General features: G+C 40.8%; 1 protein-coding gene across 1 annotated transcript; it reads right to left on the bottom strand.

The window, feature by feature from the left end:
- Positions 1-710: 710 nt before the first annotated feature.
- lrrn1 (leucine rich repeat neuronal 1) lies at positions 711-13,640 on the bottom strand. Its single transcript, XM_010734665.3, has 2 exons — positions 13,157-13,640; positions 711-3,834 (listed from the first exon to the last, which is right to left on the bottom strand). Exon 2 carries the CDS (start codon positions 3,675-3,677, stop codon positions 1,524-1,526), a length of 2,154 nt encoding a protein of 717 aa, XP_010732967.2. The 5' UTR covers positions 3,678-3,834; positions 13,157-13,640; the 3' UTR covers positions 711-1,523.
- Between the last annotated feature and the right edge of the window lie 956 nt (positions 13,641-14,596).

Below are 14,596 nucleotides of genomic sequence, written 5' to 3'. Positions count from 1 at the left end.
CAGAGACATTGATGGGTTGCAAGTAACGCAACATATTACCGCCTCACTAGTTTTTGCAGAGAAAGCAGACAGTGCTTTCATATCGTTTTAGTAAAAGTTGAAGAAACATGCTGTAGGTATCATTCACATACAGTAGAAAATGCTGAGAATGTAAAACATTTGGTGGATTGTAGAAGGGTTGCTTGGTGCTTGATGTACTGTCCGTTATCCATAACCACCATTGCCTTTGATATAGTCTCAGCTGTGTTGCTTTGGAGATGCAGATGTGTTTCTGATATGATAAAATAGACAGTAAACAAAACACTGCAGGCACTATATCCACTGTCTTGGTTTTGGGTGACTTAATTTCTTTGTTTTTGACATTACTGTATGTTCTCTGAGGCATATTTTGGAGTATATTGTACCAGGACTAGAATTTAAATTATTCTCTGATAATTGCTTTGCAGAGGCAAATGCACTGCAGTCTCCAGTTTCTATTCTATCATCAGCACTGATTACCTAGCACCTACAGCAATGTTCATCATAGTGAAATTAATAATATCATAATATAATAATGTAATTTGAGATGATGATTTTTTCCCTGCAAGACCAATTTAAGTCTTTAAACCTTTACTTTCAACCAATTCATGTCTGTTTGTCGTTTTATATACAGTAACTGCATGTACTATTTACAAAAATGACACTTGGTGTTGAAATCATGGTTTAAAAAATATGAGGAAAGAAGATTTTATTTAACTGCTCCTCAATAAACAACATATTTGTGTGTGTAAACCACAACAAAACCAGTGATTGTATACATATTCTAGCAAAATAAGAAAAGAAATATTTCAGAAATTTAAAAAGCCTTACATCTATATACCTAGTTCATAACATTCATATTTCTATTGCTGGTTTACAGTAGCTGCTCTGCAAACTTAAAGTCTAAATCAAACATACCGTTATTTAATGTACAAAAAGTAAATTAAATCATAGCTGATACAACATTACAGAGGAATTGCTAACATTATTCAATAGATGGTATATCAAGTCTAAACGTACTTTGTCAGCTTATATTTGAGTTGATAGACAAATTAGTATATATATTTCAGTGCACAACAGTCAACAGTGAAACTGTTTTACAAGAGAAAAAAAGACGGCAGTCTCTGCCAGAGAAAGATGTCAAAAAACAGGTTGGATTTCAGCTTTTCCTTTGCTCGCATATGCTGAATCCGTGACAATGCTCATGCTGTGTTCATCAAAACAAGTACTAAAAATAAAGCACAGTGACTACTTAGTCCAGGAAGCTAAACAAAGCTGCCATAGTGTCAAAATGGGTGAAAGGTAAAAAGGCAATATGCTAAACTGAAGCTCTCAAAATCTCGGTTCGTAATTCACTTAAAGAGCAAGTCTGAGAGAACCGAAGAAAAGAAATTAGAAACATGAAACAAAAGATGACTTAGTTTACTTTTACACAAAGAAGCAAGTATGTATATTTGTGCTCCTGAAAGAAACATGTCTTTGTATCTCCTACTGGATAGTAGCTCTCACCACATGTAATAACTGCGTGTGGTGTCCACCTGACTGGGTTTGGTCTCGGATGAGCCCTCTTTCTCCTTCTCACTGTCTGCCTCCCACAAGTTGATAAGAGGAGGGTACAGCTCATTTAGCGGTATTGATGAGGTTTTCTGCATGTACTTTTTGAGAGAATGGTGATAATTTTTCCTCTTCCACCTCTTGGCAATGTACACTCCCAGAGAGGCCAGACTGATGATTGCAAACATCGTTCCCATGACTGCTGCAAGAGCAGTGTTGGTCCCTTGGTCAGATATTTCCACAGTGAAGGTTGCTTGCTTCGTCGTCACATTCACACATGACTTCTGTGTTTGTTGGTGAATGTTGGAGACAGTGAGGCACACCTCGTACTCAGTTGCTGGTTGTAAATGTGTAAGGTTGTACTCATGGACATCCACAGGTACTCTGGCAGTGTAAGTAATATGGGGGTTGTCTATTTTCATGGTGGCAGATGACCACTTGAGGTTAGAGGTCATTACATTGGAGTTTATTTTCCAAGAGACCAGGATAGAGTGAGATTCTGTTTGTTTGACGTAGATCTTCATAAGCTGAGTGCTGTCTAGCAGAGTGCCATTCACCCTTATAGCTGTCACTCTTGTGTCAGCTCCCTCTGAATTTTGGGCCACACAGGTGTATCTGCCAGAGTCTTCGACTTGGATGTGAGAAATTCTCAGTGTCCCTTCACTGCTGAGGCTGTATTTATCAGATAGGGTGTCCATCATCACCTTGTTCCCCAATGGTGTCACCCAGTAGATTTCAGGCTCAGGCTGGGACATAGCTCTGCAGTCCAAGTCAACGGTCATGCCAATGTCAAGGTTGAGGTAGCTTGGGAAAGTATCATGGGAAATCATGGGCAGGCACTGGTTTACTAAATTCTTCTGCAAAATTTCACGCAAGGTCATACCCCTTACTTCTGTTGGCATGGCACAAAACGTGGACAGAGGTTCCATAAAACGAACAGTGGTTTTGTTGGAGCTCATCCACTGGATAACACAGTCACAGCGCAGAGGATTGCTGTGGATGCTGATTTCACGTAAGTTGGGGAGAGAGTCCACTGTGGACTGATAGAGGGCATTCAGGGCATTATTGTTTAGCATTAGACTCTCCAAGGCTGGGACATCACGAAAAGCCTGGCGGTTGATGTAGGAAAATTTGGGGTTGTTCGTAGCTTCCAGTTTTGTGAGCTCAGGAAGGTTGTCCAAAGCATAACGATCAATAGAAACCAGCTGTCCCATGTTGTTTATACCCAGCTCCTTCAGTCTCAGCATGTTCTTGAAATCTCCTTCCTGAATCTTGTGCACTGGGTTTTTGTTCAAATCCAGGAACTTGAGGTTAGGTAGTTTCTGGAGGGCTTTCTGAGGAACTCGGACTAGCTTATTGTCATAGAAAGAGAGACTCTCAAGATTGTCAAGTCCTACAAAGGCATTTCCAGGGATGTCTGTCAAATCCATCCCAGCCAAAACCAGGCTTCTAAGGTTGCCCAGTGGCTTGAAATTAAAGTCCATTATTCCAACAACAGGATTCTCCCCAATCATAAGGATCTCTAAATTGGGTGTAGATTCAAACCACTGGTTGTTGATGGTCTTGAGCTTGTTGGAGTTGAGGTGAAGCCTGAGCAGGTTGTGGAGCCCAGAGAAGGCATTGGCGGAGATTGTGTTGATCTGATTGTGATTGATGTAGAGCTCTTGCAGGTTGCTGAGGTCCTGCAGACAGTAATCGGGCATTTCTGTGATCTGGTTCTCCTCCATATGAAGTGTGGTGAGCTGGGACATATTGGTAAGGCCAACATCACGAATGCTACTGAAGTTATTCTGGGACAAGTCCAGTTCAGTCAGGTTGAAGAGCTGTTCAAGCTCCTCACTGGTCCTGGCAATGTAGTTGCTCTGTAGGAGGAGAACCTGAGTGTCACTGGAGAGGTTCCCTGGAATGTGTGTTAAGCGAAGGTCATTGCAGTCCACAGTGATGGCTTCTCTGTAGGTGGACTGGGGAGTAAACCAGGGTCGAATCTCACATACACACAATTGGGGGCACTCATTGCTTTGGACGAAAGATAGCCCTATTGATCCCAGGATCAGGCCAACAAACACCTGGCCTAGAAGCAAGTAGTCTAACCTCCGTCTAGCCATATTGGAGAAGGACAGGAGGGGCAGATGACTTTGGGAGAGAGTGCGTTACAGTCATCAACCAGACTTCAGCTGATTAGGTCTTTCTGTCCAGTGAAATGGTCAAGAGTTGAAGCAGAGAGTATAATTTTACATGAAGATCTTGGAGCTGCAGAATAATCTGAAAAGAAAGAAAAAACAAAATGTCATTATGGAAGAAAAAACATCTACTCCCATATAATTCAGAGAGTATATAATGCACACTTATGTTTTTAGTCATGCTAGCACCATGGCCATAGGAACAGCAATGCTGGTCTGTCAGTCAGTTAGCTCATCCACCTCTTTGGTCCAGACTGAAATATCTATTATATTACTATTGAATATATTGCCATGACTTGATGGCTTCACCATCAGGTCAAAATATATAAAGATTTATAAATAAATAACTTCAAAGTTAATGGAATGATTTGTTCACTATGATGACCTGCTATACATCAGCATGTTACCACTGTGTATTGTGAGCATTGTCAGCATGGTGGTGTTAGCATTTAGCTCAAAGCACCACTGTGTAGCCTCAAGTATAGCCTCAAAGAGCAGCTAGCATGTCTGCAGACTCTGTATAAAACAATTACTGAATGTTCACATGATGTTCCATGTTTTTTTTAAATGTAGCAATTAGTTAGGATAACAGATTGACTAAGAACAACAACTGCATCTCCACTATCCTTGTGAGACCGCGAGTGCAGCATCAACAGTTTTTTCGAAAATGCAAGTTCAGCTCATTACAATGCATGCACAAAACACTGCTCTGAACTACTTGGAAAACAGATCAAATTCCATCGAGGGCTTTCATCTATCCAACAGGCCCATAAGGACATGATCATTAGCTTCTCCGAACATCATTAAACACTATGAGATTAGTATGTACCATGCCTCAAAGAAAGCAAAAAAAGATGCATGACTTAATTTTTAATGCAACGTCTTCAGCATTCTGAATTTAGGGCAAATATGAAAAGTTTTTAGCAGGCCTAGGATTTTTTCTAGGATGACTGGTTATAGAAGGAAATTGTCAAAAGCAACGTTCTTTAACTATAATAAGACTTGTGACTACAAATAAGGATACCAGGACAGGGTAGAGAGAGGACTAGAGGCTCTGAGCTAGCCTAGTCATTTGGTTCAGTGAATGCAAGCTCCTGAGAGGTACAATGGGCATCTGCTTGCCCATATGGCACTAACACTTACTCTAGTGACTTGGAAGAAAAACCATTAATTCTGGCAAACAAAATAGACACTTTTTACTCTATGCCAGTGCTACATTTTAAATCCCTCACCACATATGAATACATGGGAATTACAGTCCAATTTTTATCTAGGGATGGCAATGTCGGTCTGTCCACCACTATCTCAACCACTCTTGGGAGGATTGTCATGAAATTTTGTAAAGACATCCATAGATATTTTAATGGGTCCCTCCATGTACTGTCACTTACAAAATCTTATATATATTATATATATATATATATATATATATATTTGGTATACTTGATATACTGGATTCAATCCTCTGTACTGAGAGTTTTTATTGTGTACTTGAATTGTTGTGCAATTATTGAATTGCACTTGAAACAGGATGTTTATCACCCTGGGTGGGCCGGCTAGTTAACCTGTTATCACAGTGTGTGTTGGGTAATTTTATAGCTGGAACTCAGTTTTTTTGGCACAAGAATGAACGTAGCCCTTCATACTTCCATCATATATACAGTACTGTGGGGTGACCGTTTTTTTAATATTTTGATTTGACTGGGATTGAAACATTGTCCATTTAAAAAAATGTGTGTGATTTGGAGAATATGTTTATTGATATTTCACTGACAGTCATGCCTCCTGACTTTTATAGTGCCATGCACATTTGCAGTTTTCAGTGAACTGTCTCAACAACAAGTAATTAACAGATATTCATGCTCCTCTCAGCATGGATTGTAATTACCGTATTTTCAATTTGTCCAATACTGCTTCTCTATAACTAACAAAATTTCTACCAGCCTCAGCTGTACTTCATGCTAAGTTCTAATTTGCATGCTAACACACTAAACTAAGATGGTAGACAAGTCTTACCAGCTAGTTGCTAGTCTAAAATCGTGTCTTATTAATGATGATTTGGAGAAAAGCATGCCTTTCACACTCCTTTATCAGATATGTGTCATACTCAATAATTCAGTTTTACATACAAATATACAGACCTATTGTGTCCATGCAACAGTTTTATCCCTCACCATTGCTCATTAACAGGATTAGGATGCAAACACTTCTTTAACAACCCTGTGCACACGCAGTATCCTACAGCAACGCTTGAGAGATCCCATCAGTCAATTAGATCTATTTACTAAACGAAGAACCCCACCCAGTGCACAGCCATACACAGTAACATTGCCATCTCCATCACGCAGCTTAATGGTCAACCCTGGCTTAAGAAGACAGTGCTTAAGAGGCTTTCAAACAAGAGAGCTGACTAATTCATCTGAATGCAAACTGCCTGGCAACAGCACCAGGGAGACAGGAACACCTCTCTGCTCCTCCTATACTGGGGATTCCCTATGGGACAGGGCGGAGCGTGGGTGAAACATGGATAGTACACTATGCTGTCTTTAAGCTAAAGCACTGCATATTATGGCGATTGCTGCGCCAGTCAGGATTAGTGGACGGAGATACTGAAGTGGAGATTAGCTAGAGGCAGTGTACTGGATTCAAACCCAGAGAAGAGAAACAGGTCACTTAGCACTTTATTTACATATCAGAGGAATCTAAGACACGTGCAGGATACAGGATGGTGTTAATTTCATTATGAAAACAACTCCTGAAGTGCTTGTTTGTAATTCTGTCAATGTCCCAATAAAATATTTAAAATAATTTCATTTTGTTACAGTACTGACAAAACTGTTTAGAGTACAGGAGCTGATATATTTCTGTGTACATCTCTGTTGTAAAGAATGCTGTTTTGTTGATAATTGACCTCTTTTTTAACTGACTAAAGTCAAACAACAGGAAGTAACTAACTCTCAGAACTGAGTCAATATGCAATGAATAAAGTGTTGCTTCATTTAAAGGATTAATGAATTGTGTGTTGTGTGTAAGTGGAGCATATCTATTACATCTTACCACAGAATGGCTTTACCACATTATGCATCAAGAATTTAAGCAAGATATTAAACATAATTGTCTGCTTTGACATTCTTCCTCATCTATTTACCACAAATCGGGTTAATCTTAGATTCCCCCCCAATTTGGTTAATGCTGCCAGCTTTGTAGTCTGTGCTCCCCTTTATGTAAGATTAAGAAATTCTGATCCCATTTATTACTGGAGACATGGAATATAAAGTAAAGCTAGCTGAATTCTTTTTTTTTTTAATTGCTGTTTTGATGTAACTGTGAGCACTTAAAAGACTAAACACAAAAAAAACAAAAATCAGTGTCAACATCCTGCTGGTTGATTTTTCAACAACAACAACTAAAAGCTGTCTGGGACATCCTGACACAGGCTTCACAGAGCCCCAGAGGCACAGGAAAGCTTAAAAAACACAACAGGTGGAAGAACACTCAACAACACAACACCAAAGACAGGAAGGCAGGAAACGGAAAAACCCAGAGGTTTCAACCACAGCTACCTTTGAACCTGTGAATAGGAAACTACTTGAAATAAATACCAACAGCTTCAGACACAAACTCTGTTGCCTAAGGCGCCATTTAACAACGTCTGCTGTAGGTTGTGGCATCACTGCGACTTTGTTACTGTGGTGCAGCTTTTATTAATCAAAGACACAGAACTCACAAGTGGGGCAGGTGTTTAACGCTAAACTCACAGAAATGGAGCAGTAATGAGAAGGTGGAAATTTATCATCTTTTAGACAAGGTAGTGTACCTACTTTTCAGCCACTTAGTCTCTGAGTTGATCCCGTTTTCATTCCCTCACCTCTACCTACATCCTGGGACCTACCCTGACCTAACGCCGATACATATTCATCCACATAGTCATTTCATACTTTTGAAAGGTTTCACATTCAAGAAATGATTGCAAAATTATGAATTACACAAAGTTCTTCTCTGATTATTTTCTGTGCTGGGTTCTGCTGGTGTCACAATGGTCTGCAGAGAAATGGCAGATGAACTTATTACTGCTTATTACTTATAACTGCTAATGTCAGGTGCGCATTTCAGGTTTTGGCAGTACCCTAATGTGTATTTTCCTCTGGCTGGATAAAATGAATTAACGTCATCTTAATGCAAAGCAATACTTTTTTATGATGTCAAAGGAAATTAAGTGAATGAACATTTTAATTTTCATGCTACTGTGCAGAACAGCTGCATGCCATGAAGGGCAATGTACCAAAGACTATTTATAGTATTTCTTCAATACAATGCTCCGGTGAGTTCTATTATATTTCTGTAATTATATAATATTGTTAAACTGAAATTAAGGCATCCGCAGATTAATTAATTTATCCTGCATATGGAGCTGCTGCACCTGCCGCATCACAGTTTTTATGCATTTCACTGTGCCTTTACTGAACTCAGTTCTAATGTTAATATTTATAGTAAAACAGGTCAGCTGTCAGTACATGAAGTCAAAACTGTAATCTGTCACAGTGACAGCATACTGTACATAAAAAATATCACAATGTAAGTATGTTATTGATGTGCCCCAAATCGATACATATTCATTCTAAGCAAGTATGTTCACACTGGAAAAGTGACCAAATATAGGACATTTTATTATTTTTCCTAAAAAACTAAAACCACATTGTTTTAGATTTTATGGCTTTTTGATATTTTGGGTTGTTTTGAAAAGTATCTGGTCAGCATGGCTAGTAATCCTAATTCAATGGGCCACTTCTACAGCTGTGAACCTTTCCACAGCATGAACAGCCGGAGTTAACACGATTACATATGGTAGGTGGTCTGAGCACATCTGACAGCCATGAAAATGTTCAGTTTCAGTGTCATTCCCATTCGAGAGACTGTCATTTAAAGTTCAGAGGTGTGACGGCGAGACATCACCCAAACACATCTGCAGGTGGCGCAGCAAGATTTTAACCTTTAAAGCTGTAATGAGCTGACATTGTGTCAGTGTACTGATATTACCTGCACTCATGCAATTTACCGAGGTATTTAGAATATCCAGTTTGTGATAAGAACCAATGAGAGGAAGTAATCGTTTTCTTCTGTGTATCAAAGTTGATTCTCGCAATTAATTCAATCCGAACTTAGAGTGACATGAGAAAATAAATAAATGATGTGATTTAAACTGGTTACACGCACATATAACCCAGCCTTCCCAGGTTTGTCTTTGTCTATCTGCACACACATACAAAAACAGATAAAATAGAAATGGGGGAAAACAAATTACAGGTGGAGCAGGTGAGATAAACCACCCCAGGGAGCTTACATGAACACATCTTGTTACAAACTGAACGAAACTGAGGTGACAAAAACAATACTGAATTAGATGACAGAACCTGAGTGACAAGGCAACTCATCAAGGGGGAACAGGCTGTTATTGTGACAAGAGGGCTAAACGAAGAGAGAAATGTGCCTAATATACAAAATGAAAACTCAATTCTCTCTTTTCTTATCCTCTCCTACTCTGTCTCGTAATCACATCAGCCTATTGAGAAAGACATATCCACAAACAGTTCCCTCCCTCAGAAAACTTTATCTTTTTCCTCTGGATGATGCAGTAAAACAGGACTATTTCCTTCAATGTATCCAATATGGGTTGATGTGAAGTCCTCCCTCCAAGGATTTAATATAACACTGCTTCTCACAGGTGTCTCAAATAAGCAGAAATTGAAAAATGAGCCCATATTTTTTAAACAATGCATGGAGCAGGTTTAATTGTTCCTGTAGGAGTGTGGTCGCCCTTCCAGAGCACAACAGAGAGGAAACAATACCCTGTTTGTACAGCATAGCTGTGTGGATAGCTTCCCCTGACATATGGGTGAAAAATATGGAGGATAATTATGTTAAGTAAAACACAAACAGACAAACAGATCACCATTTGTTGAGGTGCACATGAACACAAGCTGCTGAATTTCTTGTTTTTGTGTAAGCGTGCCAGCGTTGGCTGCTTTCACATTGGATGATTTGTGTGAGGTCTTCCCTGGTTGGAGACAACCGGGCCACTTCGCCATCAGCAACACTCGTGGTATTGATTTTACAGCAGCATGATTGCTGCACCTCTCAAACTAGTTCACCTTCAACCAGGAAAGTGTAAGATCTCAATGGACACTTGTGTGGAAATCCTCAGCCTCTCCACAAGCTGATTGATTTGATTTGCTGTAGAGTGAAGGTCTTGGTGGAACAAGTTCCTGTAAGGCATTATGGCAGAAATGTAAAAGAATGTTTCACACTGGCTTAAAAATTGGAAACAGGGGTGGAACCTGCTATGACTATGAAGCGGTATATAATCAAAATGAGTAAAACAGAACTCTATCTTCAACTATGATCAGTTTAAAACTTAAAAACATGCCTGTTATTCATCAAACTCTCATAAATGTGACTATATGACTAAGTTAATGATTACTTTTGAATGGAGGGAGCCATAAAAAGTGGTTAAACTGGACCGGATGAAAAATGTTATATGTTATTACAAATAAAGATCAATTTGTGCATTTACATTAAAATAATATGCATTGCACTTCAGGGTCTACCGTCTTTCTCAAGGACATTTGGTGAGGAGGAGTTGCAGACTGAACCACCAACCATAACCTCCAACCACCTACAATGAATGACCAGTGAATCACCTTTACCACCTGATCTACAGCTGCCTCCTCTTATGTCGCACTCAGACCAGTTCTACATTCACTCTGCAAGCCTTAGTGCTCAATTCATCAGATTCCAGTGTGACCTGACCTCAATCGTATGCGCAAAAGAACAATAACACGTCATACAAGAGTCGTCACATGGAATTTGTGAGCAGATGATAACGAGGACGAGGATAAGGAAAGAGCAATGGCTGCTTCTTCTGCAGGGAGGTGTGCGTGGATGTGGAGTCGGAGCCAGGAGTGGTCGGATTGTAAACGGCTTCACAGAAACAGATTCCATCCAAAAAGGATAGAACATCAAGAGCTACTTTAAACTACATCGGTCAGCACATCTCCACAAGACTCTCATGCCAAGAAACTGAAGGAGTGATGCTTGAACTCTGATATGAATGTTCAGACCTGTCTCTAATCCACATGATTTGAGCTGTTAACACTTGACAAAAAGTCAAATATAAAAACTAAATTTGTGCATGCTGCGTGACTGTAACTGCCTTCGACCAGAATTCAATCTGACTGAACTCTGACACAGCAACAGAGCAGACAAGGAGTAATGCTGTTTGTCCGTGGTGAGTGCAGGACAGTGATGGAGGTTAGCTAAAGTTAATGGTCCTAGAAGAGCCGTGATAATTTACAACTTTGTGGAAGCTGTTAGCACCCTAGCCATGCTAGTTCCAGCCATTAATGTTTACGACTCCACCATTTCCTGTCACACCAAGCCACCGAGTTTCATACAGAGATGCCCCATTACAAAGAACTAAAGACGTAGCACCATAAATGCAGCCACCATCCTACCTCCTTTAGATTTGTCCTTCTGCTGCTTAATTGGGCTTTTAGTTTCAAACTAGCCATGTAGTCGTAGTAATCTAACCTGCTGATCTTCCAGTTTCAGAAATATGATGCTCCTCAATGCTTTCAATTTATATTAATGTTGTGTTGATGAGGCGACTGTCCATTAGGGATGCGATGCAGACAGCTGAGCCTGATCACTCTTTCTAACACAGCACCTGACTGGGCCACCACACCAGGGCCTCTTCTTACTGTTACCACTCACAGCCCTGATCCACAGAGCCAAAGGGAAGCACATGTCTGTCGCTGACACATCAGCATAAAAACACCTGTATTGCCTTCAAGACACACACACACACAGACTGATCTCAGACTGTCTCAAGAGATCGATAAGGAAAGGGTGAGCTGTACTGTTACTGTGTCTGTTGTCTCAGACCTATAGCCCACAGAGGACAAAGGGTTAATGCCTCAGCCCTTCTTATAGGAATACTGGTCGAGGCTTGAGCTCAATAAAGCAGCTCCCCCCACCTTTTCACCCTGCCTTATACCCTTGGGACCTAAATGTTGGTAGTGGTGGTGGTGGTGGGGGAGGGCGAAGTAGGGTGAAGCCTTTTACCCCCCTCCCCCTCACTCCCTCCCTCCTGAGCCCTTCTGTCTCCTAACAACCTCACCCACACATAGACACCTGCCTGCAACACACACACCCCATTGTCACACTCTTATCCTCATGAAGTTTAAAAGAAAAATAGACATCTTGTGTGTGTGTGTGTGTGTGTGTGTGTGTGTGTGTGTGTGTGTGTGTGTGTGTGTGTACCTGCAGTGCCTTCTGCTTGCTTAGAAATCTGCACCAACCAACCAACCAAACCAACCAAAGACAAAGTTTGCAAGAATTTAAACGTTTGTTCCTGTGTAAGTGAGAAGAGGAAGTACCAACAGCTTTGGCCCCAGAAGTCTTTATAGATATTATATGATATAAGATGCTGCGTTGTGTTGAGCTGAACAAGCTGTATGTGTCATCACATTGTAAAGTCTCTTGAGCCAGCACTCACTTTTATTTGGCCCAGAGGACTTCGGAGAAAACAGGACTCTCTGAGCCCTGAACAGTCCTGTGGGCAGGCAATCGAAACCTCTTTAAAACATTATAAATAAATCCTTTTCATCATCCTAACCTCTCCACGGTGTGACTGCCTAAAGTTGAGTGATGCAAGTCAGCAGTCTCCCTCACAAAAGCGCAACAGCTGCAGGGACAGAAGCACCACAATAGACCCCCTGCCAATGCAAGCCCATTCTCACCACAGCATCTTTTTTTTTCTTTTCTTTTTTTTTTTTACAGAGGGCCTGGGGGGTCGCGGCCCCCCCCCCCCACAAGAAGAAGACTCCGCGACTTTTTCAGCTTAGAGCTGAGGGATCGAGACATCTGCCGATATACTTTAACATTAATATGCAAATCACATTTACACAACGCTGCGCACACGCCGCACGCAGCTCCTGCTGGCACCGCAACGAGATCAAAGTTTGTTTTTCTGTACAATATCATTTTGACGCATTGGAAAGGGTCGACACATTTTAACACGTGTGATGTAAAAAAAAGAAAAAAAAAGGACTGCAATTCTATATATAGAAATATGTATAATAAAAAATGATCATGCCCTTGAGTGTGTCTGCATCTAAATATATCCAAACTCATTGCATCGCCCATGCAGGGAAATGTGTTATGAATGGAAACATATTCACAAAGTCTGCATGGTTGAACGCATCAGAACAACAATGATCTGCCACCGCAGCGTTTGATTGAGGGTTTAGATTTGTATAATGACAATCACATCACACTACAAACAGCTCAGAAAGAAACTAACATGCAGTGGAAACGCAGTCTTTTGCTTTCCTGAGGGGTCTCACCTTGTTGGCATTCCAGTCCCGATGTTCCAAAGCGCACAGGTCCTTTATCCAGATACACGCGTCAATACCCAAGCATAAATAAGATCAATGTGATTGTGCCAAGGGGAGGAGGGGGTATCCTGGTGGGTTCAGCTCAAGGCTGTTTACAGCGATTTGTCGCTCGTGTATCCGATCAGTCCCAGGGCGCCTCGGAGAGAGGCATGGTGCGGTCTGCAGAGAGATCTCCAACCTGCTGCTGCTGCTGCTGCTACTGCAACCCACCACCGACCGGGTTTGTCGCCCCTAGATATTCCTCCGCTCTGCCACCGTCGCCACCACCGCCGCCTGCCTGCTCCTCCTACGGATGGAGAAGAAAAATGATAAAAACACCTGGCGCTGTCCAGACCAGTCAGCTGATGCCCCGACAGGCTATTGGCTGAGAGCGGCTGTCTGTCACTGTCGGCCAAGCAAAGCAGAGCACCATCTGCTCCGGGCTTGTTGTGATGAGAACAAAGACAGGAGAGGGCGGCGGGGCATGGGGCGAAGGGGGGTATGTGTGGGTGGGAAGATCGGGGGTGGTACATGGCATTACTGCTTAAAAAAATCTCCCCTCTGTGCCTCCTCCACCATGCGCAGACTTTGGGATGATACGTGTTACTTTGTGTCACCATCAAGACCTCTGTGATCTCTAAGTGTTGGTCTTTCTTATTAATAGAAGTAGACACGTTTTATTGGTGATCAACTGATGCTTCTTCTTCTCAAATTTCTACATTTGAAGTATGTGGTTTGAAACAGGATAGACTTCCTTTTCTCTCATTTGACCCAAGCATTCAAACTCATTGGTTTCACCATCACCAAGCCCACAACCTCTTAACAAGCAGAATAACTTTATTTTATTTCTATTAAAAATCCATAAGTTTCAAAACACAAGAACCCTGTCAGGCTTAATTATAAGGAAATATGTATATAAAGATAAACCATAGAATATTTCCATTTGATGGAATAAAGTCATAAAAATAGAGATTGGGGTTTGAACATCACACTTTGTAAGCATAATGAAGCTTCAACATAGAGGAAAAAGGTTATAGAGAATATATGTGTGTGATATTGTCAAACAGTATGGGATAAGAGGGTTTTTCCAACACTTAAGAGGAAATACAAGGTGAAAACTGAATATAATGCCAACAACTTTTGCAATATTTGAGTCATTTAGCATTTCAGTATGCATCAGACATGGAGGTATTTAAAGATTTCAATACCATTAAGTTGAGATGTGAACTGGAATTAAGGGGTCATGGGAATAAAACCTTGTCTTGTCAACATTCAGTACAAGTTTGAGATTCTGCAGAGATGTGTGAACAAGCAAAGCCAAATGCATACATGACGGTGTATTCTGCATAAAGACCGATATTAAAAGTCTGTTTTGGAGTAATAATATATTTTAGAGTCTAAATAGTAAAG

This window comes from Larimichthys crocea, chromosome I (genome assembly GCF_000972845.2).
Source record: "Larimichthys crocea isolate SSNF chromosome I, L_crocea_2.0, whole genome shotgun sequence".
Classification (NCBI taxonomy): Eukaryota; Metazoa; Chordata; class Actinopteri; family Sciaenidae; genus Larimichthys; species Larimichthys crocea.
This window is presented reverse-complemented; position numbering and strand designations above follow the sequence as displayed.

Bases quoted from the DNA above. Each gene is read 5' to 3' on its own strand.
- lrrn1 (XM_010734665.3), bottom strand. From the start codon at position 3,677: ATGGCTAGACGGAGGTTAGACTACTTGCTTCTAGGCCAGGTGTTTGTT.